We start from the raw sequence: 16902 nt of genomic DNA on the forward strand, positions 1-16902 counted from the left end.
ATTGAACTAACAATGCTAACTACCTTCTATTTCAGTTGAATAGTTGGATACTACTTATTTTGTTTACTTACTTCACTCTTCTTTTTCTTCTTCTTCTTCTTCTTCTTCTTCTTCTTCTTCTTCCTCCTCCTCTGGTATTTACACCTATCTGTATGATTACTTGCATAGCACTCTGCAATATAACCTGTCAATGTATTACCCTGCTCTTCTTTTTTTTTTAAACTCAAAACCAGATTATAACACAACACTAGATTATAACACAACACCAGATTATGACACAACTCTAGATTATGACACAACACTAGATTATGACACAACACTAGATTATGACACAACACTAGATTATGACACAACACTAGATTATATCACAACACTAGATTATATCACAACACTAGATTATATCACACCACTAGATTATATCACAACACTAGATTATAGCTCAACACTAGATTATAGCTCAACACTAGATTATAACACAACACCTGATTATAACACAGCACTAGATTATGACACAACACTATGACACAACACTATGACACAACACTAGATTATGACACAACACTAGATTATATCACAACACTAGATTATATCACAACACTAGATTATAGCTCAACACTAGATTATAGCTCAACGCTAGATTATGACACAACACCTGATTATGACACAACACCTGATTATAACACAACACCTGATTATAACACAGCACTAGATTATGACACAACTCTATGACACAACACTAGATTATGACACAGCACTCGATTATAACACAGCACCTGATTATAACACAACACCTGATTATAACACAACACCTGATTATAACACAACACCTGATTATAACACAGCACTAGATTATGACACAACACTATGACACAACACTAGATTATGACACAGCACTAGATTATTACACAGCACCTGATTATAACTCAACACCAGATTATAACACAACACCTGATTATAACACAACACCTGATTATAACACAACACCTGATTATAACACAGCACCTGATTATAACACAGCACCAGATTATAACACAACACCAGATTATAACACAGCACCAGATTATAACACAGCACCAGATTATAACACAACACCAGATTATAACACAACACCAGATTATAACACAACACCTGATTATAACACAGCACCTGATTATAACACAACACCAGATTATAACACAGCACCAGATTATAACACAGCACCAGATTATAACACAGCACCAGATTATAACACAGCACCTGTTTATACTATTTTATTCCAATTTTCTTTGCCATACTATTACCCCTTCTTCTCTGTGCACCCCATTCCTTGTCCTTATCTCCTCCACTCTAGTTACCCTCTCCCCTTTACCATCTCTGTTGTTTTGCAGCCGGTGTTGATGTCGTCAGGCCACACTCCTATGTACACCTCTGCTGTTTCCACACTGGTAAGAGCACAGAGCTCCCCTGCTGCTCAGAGCAGACCTGTTGTTGTCATCACCATCATCCCTGCGGCTTTCTCACATCGTTATGTATCCCCCGTTGTGACAACATTACCAGTCCTGCAGTGATGTCACATGTAAAACTTGGTTGTACTGTATCATCACAGTTATGTTGCATCATACATTCTGTAGATGTTCTTTCAAGGAGTATAAAGTCATCTGTGATGTGATCCTAGTGGTCATCTGTGATGTGGTCATTATGTGGTCATGCTCACACAGTAGTTATCAGCATCTGGACTGGTCATTCTCACATTGCAGAGTAGTTGTTGTTTAAGAGTGGGGTTTCATCTTCTACAGTATTCACTTGTTACTGGCTAATGTCTGTGTATTTTTATGTGTGAAGCTGGAATCTGTTTTGGATCACGGTGAAAAATGTGTAAAGCTCCTAGATTTATTTATTTTGTTGCGAAAAGCTTTGGCAGCCTGGTCTATTGGACTGGTTGGATGCCTGGTCTATTGGACTGGTTGGATGCCTAGTCTATTGAACTGGTTGGCTGCCTGGTCTATTGGACTGGTTGGCTGCCTGGTCTATTGGACTGGTTGACTGCCTGGTCTATTGGACTGGTTGGCCTCCTGGTATATTGGATTGGTTGGCTGCCTGGTCTATTGGACTGGTTGGCTGCCTGGCCTATTGGACTGGTAGGCTGCCTGGTCTATTGGAGTGGTTGGCTGCCTTGTCTATTGGAGTGGTTGGCTGCCTTGTCTATTGGAGTGGTTGGCTGCCTGGTCTATTTGACTTGTTGGCTGCCTGGTCTATTGGACTGGTTGGCTGACTGGTCTATTGGACTGGTAGGCTGCCTGGTCTATTGGACTGGTAGGCTGCCTGGTCTATTGGACTGGTTGGCTGCCTGGTCTATTTGAATGTTATGATGCCTGGTCTATTTGACTGGTCCCCTGCCTGGTCAGTTTGACTGGCTGGCTGCCTGGTCTACTGGACTGGTTGGCTGCCTGGTCTGTTTGACTGGTTGGCTTCCTGGTCTATTGGACTTGTTGGCTACCTGGTCTATTGCACTATTTGGCTGACTGGTCTATTTGACTGGTGAGCTGCCTGGCCTTTTGGACTAGTTGGCTGCCTGGTCTATTTGACTGGTAGGCTGCCTGGTTTATTTGATTGGCTGGCTGCCTGGTTTATTTGATTGGCTGGCTGCCTGGTTTATTTGATTGGTAGGCTGCCTGGTTTATTTGATTGGTAGGATGCCTAGTCTATTTGACTGGTAGGATGCCTAGTCTATTGGACTGATTCGCTGGCTGGTCTATTGGACTGATTCACTGGCTGGTCTATTGGACTGGTTGGCTTCCTGGTCTATTGGACTGGTTGGCTTCCTGGTCTATTGGACTGGTTGGCTTCCTGGTCTATTGGACTGGTTGGCTGCCTGGTCGATTTGACTGGTTGGCTGCTTGGTCTATTGGACTGGTTGGCTGCTTGGTCTTTTCGACTGGTTGACTGCCTGGTCTGTTTGACCAGTAGGATGCCTGGTCTATTTGACTGGTAGAATATCTGGTGTATTTGATTGGTTGACTGCCTGGTCTTATGGACTGGTTGGCTGCCTGGTCTTTTTGACTGGTAGAATGCCTGGTATTTTTGACTGGTAGAATGCCTGATTTATTGGACTGGTTGGCTGCCTGGTCTTTTGGACTTTTTGGTTGCCTTTTCTATTTGACTGGTTGGCTGCCTGGTCTGTTTGACTGGTTGGCTGCCTGGTCTATTTGACTGTTAGGATGCCTGGTCTATTTGACTGGTTGGCTGCCTTGTCTGTTGGACTGCTTGGCTGCCTGGTCTATTTGTCCAGTTGGATGCGTGGTCTATTGGAAAGCTTGGCTGCCTGGTCTATTTGACTAGTGGGATGCTTGGTTTGTTTTACTGATTGGCTCTCTGGTCTATTGGACTGGTTGTCTGCCTGGTATTTTGGACTGGTTGGCTGCCTGGTTTATTTGAATGGTTGGCTGCCTGGCCTATTTGACTGGTAAGCTACCTGCTCTATTGGAGTGGTTGGCTGCCTGGTCTATTTGACTGCTTGTCTGCCTGGTCTATTTAAATGTTTGGATTCCTAGTCTATTTGACTGGTAGGATGCTTGGTCTTATGGACTGGTTGGCTGCCTGGTCTATTGGACTGCTTGGCTGCCTGGTATCTTTGACTGGTAGAATGCCTGGTATTTTTGACTGGTAGAATGCCTGGTTTATTGGACCAGTTGGCTGCCTGGTCTTTTGTACTTTTTGGCTGCCTGGTTTCTTGGACTGGTTGGCTGCCTGGTTTCTTGGACTGGTTGGCTGCCTTTTCTATTTGACTGGTAGGATGCCTGGTCTATTGGACTGGTAGGATGCCTGGTCTATTGGACTGGTTGGCTGTCTGGTCTATTTGACTGGTTGGCTGCCTTTTCTATTTGACTGGTAGGATGCCTGGTCTATTTGACTGGTAGGATGCCTGGTCTATTTGACTGGTTGGCTGCCTGGTCTATTTGACTTGTTGGCTGCCTTGTCTTATGGACTGGTTGGCTGCCTGGTCTATTGGACTGCTTGGCTGCCTGGTATCTTTGACTGGTAGAATGCCTGGTATTTTTGACTGGTAGAATGCCTGGTTTATTGGACCAGTTGGCTGCCTGGTCTTTTGTACTTTTTGGCTGCCTGGTTTCTTGGACTGGTTGGATGCCTGGTCTATTTGACTGGTAGGATGCCTGGTCTATTTGACTGGTTGGCTTCCTGGTCTATTGGACTGGTTGGCTGCTTGGTCTATTTGACTGCTTGTCTGCCTGGTCTATTTAAATGTTTGGATTCCTAGTCTATTTGACTGGTAGGATGCTTGGTCTTATGGACTGGTTGGCTGCCTGGTCTATTGGACTGCTTGGCTGCCTGGTATCTTTGACTGGTAGAATGCCTGGTATTTTTGACTGGTAGAATGCCTGGTTTATTGGACCAGTTGGCTGCCTGGTCTTTTGTACTTTTTGGCTGCCTGGTTTCTTGGACTGGTTGGCTGCCTGGTTTCTTGGACTGGTTGGCTGCCTTTTCTATTTGACTGGTAGGATGCCTGGTCTATTGGACTGGTAGGATGCCTGGTCTATTGGACTGGTTGGCTGCCTGGTCTATTTGACTGGTTGGCTGCCTTTTCTATTTGACTGGTAGGATGCCTGGTCTATTTGACTGGTAGGATGCCTGGTCTATTTGACTGGTTGGCTGCCTGGTCTATTTGACTTGTTGGCTGCCTTGTCTTATGGACTGGTTGGCTGCCTGGTCTATTGGACTGCTTGGCTGCCTGGTATCTTTGACTGGTAGAATGCCTGGTATTTTTGACTGGTAGAATGCCTGGTTTATTGGACCAGTTGGCTGCCTGGTCTTTTGTACTTTTTGGCTGCCTGGTTTCTTGGACTGGTTGGATGCCTGGTCTATTTGACTGGTAGGATGCCTGGTCTATTTGACTGGTTGGCTGCCTGGTCTATTGGACTGGTTGGCTGCTTGGTCTATTGGACTGGTTGGCTGCTTGGTCTATTTGACCGGTAGGATGCCTGGTCTATTTGACTGGTAGGATGTCTGGTCTATTTGACTGGTTGGATGCCTGGTCTATTTGACTGGTTGGATGCCTGGTCTATTTGACTGGTTGATTGCCTGGTCTGTTGGACTGGTTAATTGCCTGGTCTGTTGGACTGCTTAATTGCCTGGTCTGTTGGACTGGTTAATTGCCACAGCCAGTTATTATTTTGTGTCAATGGTCTACAGGATATGGGTATTTAGGTATGTTTGATATGAGCTAGACTTTTGGCCAGTGCAGCAGGAATAGACAGTGGCCAGGAGTGGGCAGTGTTTAACTGTGGTGTTCTCATCATCACCTTGAATTGGTGGCCATGTTGCAGGAACTCTATTGCATGTGTTTAATGAGGAAGGCAGATAGGAGTTGTTATGATCAAAGTGCAGTTGCTGTTGCATATTGTTTTAAGTTCAGTTGAGGGTTTTGATTAGCAAGATCTTTCCTCCGTACAAACAGTGATGTGTATATACAGTAACATATATGCATCTCATTAAAAATGGGGCAGGTAGGGTGAGAAAAAAATACAATATTTGTTGTCTCCTATCTGCACACATTAATCCCTGTGTGTGTGTGTGTGTGTGTGTGTGTGTGTGTGTGTGTGTGTGTGTGCGTGTGTGTGTGCCGGTATGAGCTGTGATGTGATGCTGCTTTGTGTGGAGTGCTCCTTAGGGATTCAGCTCCCCAGCCGGTCGGCAGTGATCCAATAAATTATGTCTCCCCAACACACTCACACACACTCTTGCTTCTGCAGCGACAGGAAGCCACTGATGTGGTTTTCTTGGCAGATGGCAGTAGTTGTGGTGTCAGTCGTGCATCTCGTTGGCTGCTAAGTGCCTGACTGCTCCGTTTGCCAACAACACTGAAGACTCCTGCTCTGTTCTGTTCTGTTCTGTTCTGATGCTTTATGGCAGTGGTCACCAACCATTTCTAAGTCAAGATCACTTTATGAGTCAAAATGCCAAGATCTACCTCTGATTTTTTATTAACACGATTTAAAAAATGTAAGCCTATGCAACTTTAACCAATTAAAAACAGAACTGTAGCAATGAGGTTTGTGCAGTAAACTATAGGCCCAATACATTATCACTGCATACTGGCTTTGCTTGAATTGTCCTGCCAGTGTTGTTCTTCTCAGACCGTTTTTAAATTATATTTAAAAAAATGTAGGTATATGGTCACACTGGTAATAGATCATTTGTTGTATTACTTGTGAAGCACAGCTGAGTGAGCAATATAATTAGCTTCTTTTTTTCTGGACTGATGGCCTGCATCTGATGGTCAGTCTGAGGGTAGGTAGGGAGCAGCAGTGAGGCTGCCTCTCACCCAACTCACCGTCCCTCGTCTCTCCCTAAAGGGGACACAGTCTTCCAGCTGATGGCGAAACTTAAGTCGCACCCATTCATTTTGTTTCTCCTATGACCAGTGAAATATTAACTGATATTAAAGAAGACACAAGCTGCTAATAATAACAACACAAGCTTATCACAACATTTTGCTGTGCTCATTCATTACAGCTCCAGTGCTGGTTGTACTCATTCATTACAACTGCAGTGCTGGTTGTACTCATTCTTTACAGCTGCAGTGCTGGTTGTACTCATTCTTTACAGCTGCAGTGCTGGTTGTACTCATTCATTACAGCTGCAGTGCTGGTTGTACTCATTCATTACAGCTGCAGTGCTGGTTGTACTCATTCTTTACAACTGCAATGCTGGTTGTACTCATTTTTTACAGCTGCAATGCTGGTTGTACTCATTCTTTACAGCTGCAGTGCTGGCTGTACTCATTCATTACAACTGCAGTGCTGGTTGTACTCATTCATTACAGCTGCAGTGCTGGTTGTACTCATTCATTACAGCTGCAGTGCTGGTTGTACTCATTCATACAGCTGCAGTGCTGGTTGTACTCATTCATTACAGCTGCAGTGCTGGTTGTACTCATTCATTACAGCTGCAGTGCTGGTTGTACTCATTCATACAGCTGCAGTGCTGGTTGTACTCATTCATACAGCTGCAGTGCTGGTTGTACTCATTCATTACAGCTGCAGTGCTGGTTGTACTCATTCATTACAGCTGCATTGCTGGTTGTACTCATTCATACAGCTGCAGTGCTGGTTGTACTCATTCATACAGCTGCAGTGCTGGTTGTACTTGTTCATTACAGCTGCAGTGCTGTTTGTACTTATTCATTACAACTGCAGTGCTGGTTGTACTCATTCATTACAGCTGCAGTGCTGGTTGTACTCATTCTTTACAACTGCAATGCTGGTTGTACTCATTTTTTACAGCTGCAATGCTGGATGTACTCATTCTTTACAGCTGCAGTGCTGGCTGTACTCATTCATTACAACTGCAGTGCTGGTTGTACTCATTCATTACAGCTGCAGTGCTGGTTGTACTCATTCATTACAGCTGCAGTGCTGGTTGTACTCATTCATTACAACTGCAGTGCTGGTTGTACTCATTCATTACAACTGCAGTGCTGGTTGTACTCATTCATTACAGCTGCAGTGCTGGTTGTGCTCATTCATTACAGCTGCAGGGATGGTTGTGCTCATTCATTACAGCTGCAGGGCTGTTTGTTCTCATTCATTACAGCTGCAGTGCTGGTTGTACTCATTCATTACAGCTACAGTGCTGGTTGTTCTCATTCATTACAACTGCAGTGCTGGTTGTACTCATTCATTACAGCTGCAGTGCTGGTTGTACTCATTCATTACAGCTGCAGTGCTGGTTGTACTCATTCATTACAGCTGCAGTGCTGGTTGTACTCATTCATTACAGCTGCAGTGCTGGTTGTAGTGTGAGTGGAAGCAGGGAGAACACACATTATGGCTTATAAAAGTGTTGAGTCTCTCTCTCTCTTTGCGGCAGGTAGCCTAGTGGTTAGAGCATTGGACTAGTAACCGAAAGGTTGCAAGATCAAATCCAAGAGCTGACAAGGTAAAAATCTGTCAGTTAACCCACTGTTCCTAGGCCGTAATTGTAAATAAGAATTTGTTCTTAACTGACTTGCCTGGTTAAGTATATATATATTTGAATTCATGGTTTTAAACGTTTAGAAATCTCACATTACGAACTTTGCTGTGCGTTCAAGGCTTCTTTTTACAGTCTATGGCGCGAAGAAACTGTGCAGACACGGTGATCTGAGCTATCTGATTGGCCAGTGGTAGGCCTCTAAGGTTTGGCGGCGTTCTACCGTCAGACACATGAAATGGTTCAAAATGGGAACATGCTAGGGCTGCTGAATCAAGTGCACCTACCGCCAACAGCGTGAAATACATGTTTAAAAACTAGGAAAGGCAGGCTTTATAATTTTTTACAGAAATGTTTGGTGATCAGATAGGAATGCCTTGCAGACCACTGTCTTGATGACCACTACTTTATGGGTAGGATGGCCTCAGGAAGCACTGCAGTGGGTTGGCATGGTGACAGGAGGTGGCCCTGCAAGCCTCCTCAGTTATGGAGATAACAGCACCAGCGTCACAGAGCTTTGGCTTGGAGTCCTTAAGAATGTCTTAAATTAGCTCTTTGTGGTGACGACAGTGCATTGACACTGAGGTCAGCCCTTAAAGACCTGTCTATGATAGGACATTACAGGCTGTCCATGCCAATCCTTTACTGTGTTTTAGTTTTATCACCACTCTGATCCCAATCACCCCTTCTCATGCATGATTTCATTGAATGCTTTTACCCAATCCTACTCCCCCTATCCACTGCACATTATCCTACTATTCTCGCTACACTATGCTATCAATCTGCCCCTCTCCCTCCCTTCTCTGACCCTTTTTGCACAAACTGTTTTGTCTTATCACATACGCTGCTGCTACTGTTTACTGTCTATCACTTAATTCCTAGTTATATGTACATATCTACCTGAATAACTCGTACCCCTGCACATGGACTCTGTACTGATACCCTGTGTATAAAGCCAAGTTATCATTACTCATTGTGTATTTATTATTACTTCTATTACATGTTTTACTTTCTATTATTTCTCTGTTTTCTTTCTCTCTGCATTGTTGGGAAGGGCCTGTAAGTAAGCGTTTCACTGTTAGTCCACACCTGTTGTTTCTCTCTGCATTGTTGGGAAGGGCCTGTAAGTAAACATTTCACTGTTAGTCTACACCTGTTGTTAACGAAGCATGTGACACATAAACATTTATTTTACACTCAGCATCCTCCCTCTCTCCCTCTAATCCATCTCCTCCCTCTCTCCCTCCCTCTCATCCATCACCTCCCTCCCTCTCTCCCTCTCCTCTAACTCCTCCCTCTCTCCCTCTCATCCAACTCCTCCCTCTCTCCCTCTCATTCATCTCCTCCCTCTCTCCCTCCCTCTCATCCATCTCCCTCCCTCCCTCTCATCCATCTCCCTCCCTCCCTCTCTCCCTCTCCTCTAACTCCTCCCTCTCTCCCTCTCATCCAACTCCTCCCTCTCATCCAACTCCTCCCTCTCTCCCTTTCATTCATCTCCTCCCTCTCTCCCTCCCTCTCATCCATCTCCCTCCCTCCCTCCCTCTCATCCATCTCCCTCCCTCCCTCTCTCCCTCTCATCTAACTCCTCCCTCCCTCCCTCTCATCCATCTCCCTCCCTCCCTCTCATCCATCTCCCTCCCTCCCTCTCTCCCTCTCATCTAACTCCTCCCTCCCTCCCTCCCTCTCTCCCTCTCATCTAACTCCTCCCTCCCTCCCTCTCATCCATCTCCCTCCCTCCCTCCCTCTCTCCCTCTCATCTAACTCCTCCCTCCCTCCCTCTCATCCATCTCCCTCCCTCTATCCCTCTCTCCCTCTCCTCTAACTCCTCCCTCCACATACTGTATACTATGAGAGTCTGTTGACCTCCCTCATATTTACTGCCATGTTTGGGTTACAGTCAAGTAACCCAGTCATTTTTTTATGCAGGAATTCAATTACCATTTTCCTCTAACGTATTCCCCATGTCCCTGCATCGCCCCTTCTCCCTTCCTCTCTCTTCCCCTTGCTCCCTCTCTCTCTCTGCATTCATCTCTGTATCTGACTGGTATCTTCATTTTCTTTGTCTTCCTTACTTTTCTTTAATAAATGTTTAAAGATGTCCCTGCAGCTCCAATGTAATTACTGTGCAAGAGAAGCTTAAGTCTACTGGGAAGGGGAGCGGAGAGCAGAGGAAGAGAAAGACGATGCAAGCTAGAAGAAGAGAAAATCGTCAGCATTAGATAGAAGAGAGAGAGGGAGGGAGGGAGTGAGAGTAGAGTGGGCCGTGCACTCAGAAGTGAGACAAAATTAGGTAAGGGTAGGGCAGGGGGAGAGAACGTATTTACCAAAATGAGGTTGTCAGCTCTACATGTCCTTACATAACATGTCCTTACATAATGTGTGTGTGTGTGTGTGTGTGTGTGTGTGTGCGTGTGTGCGTGCGTGCGTGCACGTGACTGAGTGATAGAGAGAATGATAGAGGGAGATCATAAAAGAGAAGATGGTGACAATGTCAAGAGACTTTCTCCACTTTCTCCAAGTTTGAGCAGTTTGCCACCAAGGAGCAACGTAATTGGCTGACTCGTGCCGCTAGAGACACAGCAATAGGATGATTGCCAGACCCAGACATTGCACAGTGTTTCCCACTGCATCTCTCACTCAGGCACCCCTCCCTCTCTCTTTCTCTTTGGGGATCTCTCCCTCTGTCTCTCCGTCTCTCTCTTAGTGTTCCATCGCTGTCTGTGTTGCTGTCCATGGTGCTGACTTCATTGGCTGCAGCAGAGTGGGGTGGAGAGCTGGTGAAGAGGAGAGGAGGGATGGACACAGACAGAGGAGAGAGAGAGATAGGGGGGTACAGAGAGGGGAAGAGAAACAAACCGAATATTGAATTAAACATTAAATATGTGTTCTCTGTTCCCAGCGCTGCTCTAGTGAAGTGGCATCCCTGTAGAGTCGGGTCCTATTGGGAAAGCCTGGAGCAGTGGAGCACTGTTAAGCACAGCTCAGACAGACTGACTGACAGGCTGACAGGTAAACAGACAGAGAGACTAGGGCTGCCTGGTGGCAGAAAGAAAATGTTGCCTGCCAGAGAGGAATAGCTCATTGGAATACTGCGTGTCGGCAGCATGTGGCCAACACAGTAATGACTGCGCAGCTGATTGGCATTGGAAGTGCAATCTACTGTGCTGCATTGGTAGAACACTGTGCAAACTGCTAGGCTGATACAGTGGGTTGCTGCTATGTTGTTTAATTGATGAGTGGTGCAGAGAGTATAGTTTGAACTGACTACAGGGATATGAAATATGTATAACCAAGCACATATTACAGTGTGTTTAACTTTAGATTAAAATGTCAATTTAGGTTTGTTTATTACTGCTTGTTCCAAAGCTTAGTCACCACTCCCTCTTCAAACATAAACACAACTCTACCCTCTTTAAACACAAACAAACACCACTAACACCATCAACACCCCTCCCCTGCCATCATAATTGCCATCAAACTTCCCCTTTTCCTTCCCCTGGGGTGGGAGGGGGCACAGCAGCCGCAGCAGCATAAACTGCATCTCAGTGAGCACAGTACAGGGTGGGGGGCATGGGATATTCACTCAGAGAGAGAGAGAGACTACAGCGGGCTGTTCTAAAACAGAGGATGGAGCTCGAATGGAGAGAACGGTCGCGCTCCTCAGAATATAGAATAACGGAACACATTTTAGATATGCAGGGACTCATGTGTTTAGTTTTCCCAAATTAGATGCAACCATATCCAGTGTGACTTGAATGGAAAATAAGTAGCCCTGTCGCAGGCTATTCGTAGGCTGTGCTATTTATTTTTGGTCCATATTTCAATTGACAGCTGTTCCAAATAGCACTATTTTTGATATTTGAGATGTAGGCTAATTATTAGACAGGCAGGTAGGCTACAATTCCACTCGAGCTGCCGCCTTCCTCAAACGAACGACTCCACACTTGGATTACACAGCAGAGGGAGGAAGGAACGCTGTCGACGGAGTCCAAACTCTACTCAGCCTCTCCCAAGTTATTTTGGTTCCCAGACCGGGATTTTGGCACCCCCGGATTAAAAAAAAAATCTGGTTTGGAATGTAAAGCCATCTGCGTTCCTAGCCCAATGCTTGATATCAGCGGTATTGTTGAGATTTTTGGCTTTCGATTGTTTTGCATGAGTTGAATGTTCATGTTTAGTAGGCCTATGGGGTGATTTTAAAAAGCATATTTCACTTATATTGAGATATTCCCCGGCTATACGGATACTCCTAATAATGTAGGCATGTGGCAGAGACTGCCTTGATATCATCTTTGTGTTAATGCATTTGTCATATTTTTTGGAGAGGAAACGCCCCTTCAGCGCACCCCCTCTCTTTCTCTCTGCCACCCACTCACCCGGCTCGTCCATCATTTTTGAAGGTGAACGGTGTTTGTTAGGTTCCACACGGCGGCTCAGTGCTCAGCACTCAGGCAGGATGTTCATCTCGGTGTGGTATGCCAAAAAAATGGGTCGGCGATTCATCGACAACGTCCGGAAAGCCAAGAAGCATCCGCACCATATAATGGTAGGCACCAAGTGAACATAGTGGTTGACTGACTCCTCTGATGACAGTCAGATCCAGCTATGTCATATTGCTATTTGGTGTGATTTCTGTGGTTAAATGGTGTGTGAAATTGTGTGAAAATGATCCAAATGGAAAATTGAGATTTGTGATCATTACTAGGGAAATATATTGGCTTTTTTGTCATGTTTAACATAGACATCCATTTACATCTTTGCTGCACCTTGAGTGAAGGTGTATTCTGAAGAATCATACATAAACTGCTTTATGGACTCATGATACTTAGTCTGGTCCATGTCTGGTCTGACACTTGGAGTCTGGCTCTCATCTAAAGCATTCTTTGTAACCAGTTTCATTAGGGTTTTCAACTCTCTGCCCAGAATGTGAAAAGATAAGGAGAAATAAGAGGCTCAATTTGTTGAGTGAGACTTTTCTCAACTCAGTGAACTCGTGGGACTAATAGCATGGATGGCTTCTCTTATGGTGACAGGAATGTAGTTTTTTTTAATACATTTGCTAATATCGGCACTCGCCAACATGAAGCTTGGATTTCCGGAATGAGGATATTTGTTGCAACACATTTGGTTCCTGAGAAGTATGTGTGAATCACAGACCCTGTGTCCCAATCATGTGAACATAACCTCCTTTGTAGCTCCTCTGTCTACACTGTGTCAGTGTATGCTGGTATTTCAGGGAGTATATCGTCTCTATAGTTCTCACCATCCTCTGAGTCCCTCGCTGCCAAAGGTGCTTTAACAAAGTACTGAGTACAGGGTCTGAATACTTTTTGGATTTGAATACGTTTCCAAAAATGTCTAAAAACAGTTTTTTGCTTTGTCATTATGCGGTATTGTGTGTAGATTGATGAGGGGAAAATGATTTAATCAACTTTAGAATAAGGCTGTAATGTAACAAAGTGTGGAAAAGGTGAAGGGGTCAGAACACTTTCCCAATACAGTTACAGTTCTCTCTGAGTCCATTCTATGTGATGCTACGCATGTGTCATTTGCCGTTTCAGTGTGCAATAATGTGTAGCTGGCCCTTATCTCTCCCTACCTCTCTCTCAAACACAAACACACAGCTTTACAGCCATTTACACACCGTATTTATTTTCTGGAAGTGCATAAGGGGCTTTCATAAATAACGGTGTGTGAATGATGTCCCGTCAAAATGAACCGCTGTAACATCCCCATTGCACACACACACACACACACACACACACACACACACACACACACACACACACACACACGCAAACATGCACACACCTGTGTGGATCTGCTGCCATTCCCTCCCTTCCCCCCATATCTATCTCACCCTCTCTCACCCCCCCACCTTCCTCTCCTCCTGTCCTTCTTTGGGCAGAGCTGTGCTGCCCTCAGGTCAGGGCCAGTCTGGAGTGTACTTGCCTCTTCTGTTCCTGTCTCTACTGCTATTGTTCATTCTCTCTCTCTCTCTCTCTCTCTCTCACTCTCTCTCTCTTTCGTTCTCGTTCTCTCTCTCTCTCTCTCTCAGCATCTGTTTACCCTGATTTTCCCCCTTAAACAGAGTACACATTTAGACACAGCAACTACAGAAATAGAAACCAATCTCTAGTTGCCTGACTGACTGCATAATCAGTGCTGTTCTGGAAGATTAAAACACTCCAATGGAAACATCTGACTGTTGATACTCATGTGTTTATATTGCAATATGAATGGTATACCATATGAAGCACTGAAAATAATTGACGGTTGTGATTGATGTTGGGAGAGATAGTGAGGGTTTGTGTAAGTGAGTAAGTGGGTTTGTGTAAGTGGGTTTGTGTGGGTTTGTGTAAGTGAGTAAGTGGGTTTGTGTGGGTTTGTGTAAGTGAGTAAGTGGGTTTGTGTAAGTGGGTTTGTGTGGGTTTGTGTAAGTGAGTGAGTGGGTTTGTGTGGGTTTGTGTAAGTGAGTAAGTGGGTTTGTGTGGGTTTGTGTAAGTGAGTGAGTGGGTTTGTGTAGGTGAGTGAGAAGGTTTGAGTGGGTTTGTGTAGGTGAGTGAGAAGGTTTGTGTGGGTTTGTGTGGGTAAGTGGAGCGTGTTGGCATAGCTTTTAGGTTAATTGTGATTCATTTTGTCTTGACTGACTGAAGCCATTAGATAAGTTGCGTTCTGTTTGCTTGATAAATCGTTGAGGGTATTGGAGCACATTATTATGACACTGCTTAGCTGTTGGCTTATGTAGAGCCACATTGCTTATACCACAGCTACAACATACTGCTAGTTAATGAAACACCTGACAGAGACCAGAGGTATTACCCGAGTTAGCCTGTAAGATCATTATCATTTGAAGTGAATCATTTTCTTCTAAAACCTCTCTGTAGTCTTGAAGACAATATCCGCTGACATAACAGCATTGTTCCCTAATTTAGTTAAAAATAGCTTTTTCCCACTGCTGGGTGGGGGTTGTGCATTAACAACATACAGTTGAAGTAAAAAAAGAAAGAAAGTTACAAACACTTAGGTTGGAGTCATTAAAACTTGTTTTCCAACCACTCCACCAATTTCTTGTTAACAAACTATAGCTTTGGCAAGTCGGTTAGGACATCTACTTTGTACATGACACAAGTCATTTTTCCAACAATTGTTTACAGATAGATTATTTCACTTGTAATTCACTGTATCACAATTCCAGTGGGTCAGATGTTAACATACACTAAGTTGACTGTGCATTTAAACAGCTTGGAACATTCTCGAAAATGATGTCATGGCTTTAGAAGCTTCTGATAGGCTAATTGACATAATTTGAGTCAATTGGAGGTGTACCTGTGTATGTATTTCAAGGCCTACCTTCAAACTCAGTGCCTCTTTGCTTGAGATAATGGGAAAATCAAAAGAAATCAGCCAAGACTTCCACAAGACTGGTTCGTCCTTTGGTGCAATTTCCAAATGCCTGAAGGTACCATGTTCATCTGTACAACCAATAGTACGCAAGTATAAACACCATGGGACCACGCAGCCGTCATACCACTCAGAAAGGAGACTTGTCTCCTAGAGATGAACATACTTTGGTTCGAAAAGTGCAAATCAATCCCAGAACAACAGCAAAGGACCTTGTGAAGATGCTGGAGGAAACAGGTACAAATGATCTATATCCACAGTAAAACAAGTCATATATCGACATAACCTGAAAGGCCGCTCAGCAAGGAAGAAGCCACTGCTCCAAAACCGCCATAAAAAGCCAGACTACGGTTTGTAACTGCACATGAGGACAAAGATGGTACTGTTTGGAGAGATGTCCTCTGGTCTAATGAAACAAAAATAGAACTGTTTGGCCAAAATGACCATCGTTATGTTTGGAGGAAAAGGGGGAGGCTTGCAAGCCAAAGAACACCATCCCAACCGTGAAGTACGGGGGTGGCAGCATCATGTTGTGGGGGAGCTTTGCTGCAGGAGGGACTGGTGCACTTCACAAAATAGATGGCATCATGAGGGAGTAAAATGATGTGGATATATTGAAGAAACATCTCAAGACATCAATCAGGAAGGTAAAGCTTGGTCGCAAATGGGTCTTCCAAATGGACAATGACCCCAAGCATACTTCCAAAGTTGTGGCAAAATGGCTTAAGGACAACAAAGTCAAGGTATTGGAGGGGCCATCACAATGCCCTGACCTCAATCCTATAGAGAATGTGTGGGCAGAACTGAAGAAGCGTGTGCGAACAAGGAGGCCTATAAACCTGACTCAGTTACTCCAGCTCTGTCAGGAGGAATGGGCCAACTTATTGTGGGAAGCTTGTGGAAGGCTACCTGAAGCGTTTGACCCAAGTTAAACAATTTAAAGGCAATGCTACCAAATACTAATTGAGTGTATGTAAACTTCTGCCACACTGGGAATGTGATGAAAGAAATAAAAGCTGAAATAAATTGTTCTCTCTCTCTCTCTATTATTCTGACATTTCACATTCTTAAAATAAAGTGGTGATCCTAACTGACCTAAGACGGAATTTTCGCTAGGATTAAATGTCAGGAATTGTGGAAAAACTGAGTTAAAATGTATTTGTATAAGGTGTATGTAAACTTCTGACTTCAACTGTATTTCTAGGGTTTTAGAATGGAACATTCTAGTCTCCCCTGCAAGTATAGACATGCTCTCTAGTGCATCCTGATCCTCAAGTGAGCGATAATCAATCTGTGGAGAGACAGCAGAAATAAAAGGAATGTTTTGTTTAAAGGGTAGCAGCCGTCGATCGCTTTCTTAATGAAAGCTTCGCTGATTCTACCTTTCCTCCAAGCTCTCTCTCCCTCTCCCTCTCTCTGTCTCTTTTTCATTATCTCCACTGTTCCCCTTGCTCTCTCTCTCTCTGCTCCCCTGTTGAGGCCTGGTAAAAGCCTGCTGGTCAGCATATTTAGGCTAGCTGTGTATTCATA

The 16902-nt window shown here is 44.3% G+C and overlaps 1 protein-coding gene across 1 annotated transcript in view; it reads left to right on the forward strand.

Moving 5' to 3' along the window:
• The window catches only part of LOC139388253 (disks large homolog 4-like), a 55490-nt gene that overhangs the window by 11425 nt on the left and 27163 nt on the right, over positions 1-16902 (forward strand). Inside the window, exon 2 of the mRNA XM_071134801.1 lies at positions 1368-1424. Coding sequence (XP_070990902.1) covers positions 1368-1424 — 57 coding nt within the window. The remainder of the gene's footprint in view (positions 1-1367; positions 1425-16902) is intronic.

This window comes from Oncorhynchus clarkii, chromosome 29 (genome assembly GCF_045791955.1).
Source record: "Oncorhynchus clarkii lewisi isolate Uvic-CL-2024 chromosome 29, UVic_Ocla_1.0, whole genome shotgun sequence".
Classification (NCBI taxonomy): domain Eukaryota; kingdom Metazoa; phylum Chordata; class Actinopteri; order Salmoniformes; family Salmonidae; genus Oncorhynchus; species Oncorhynchus clarkii.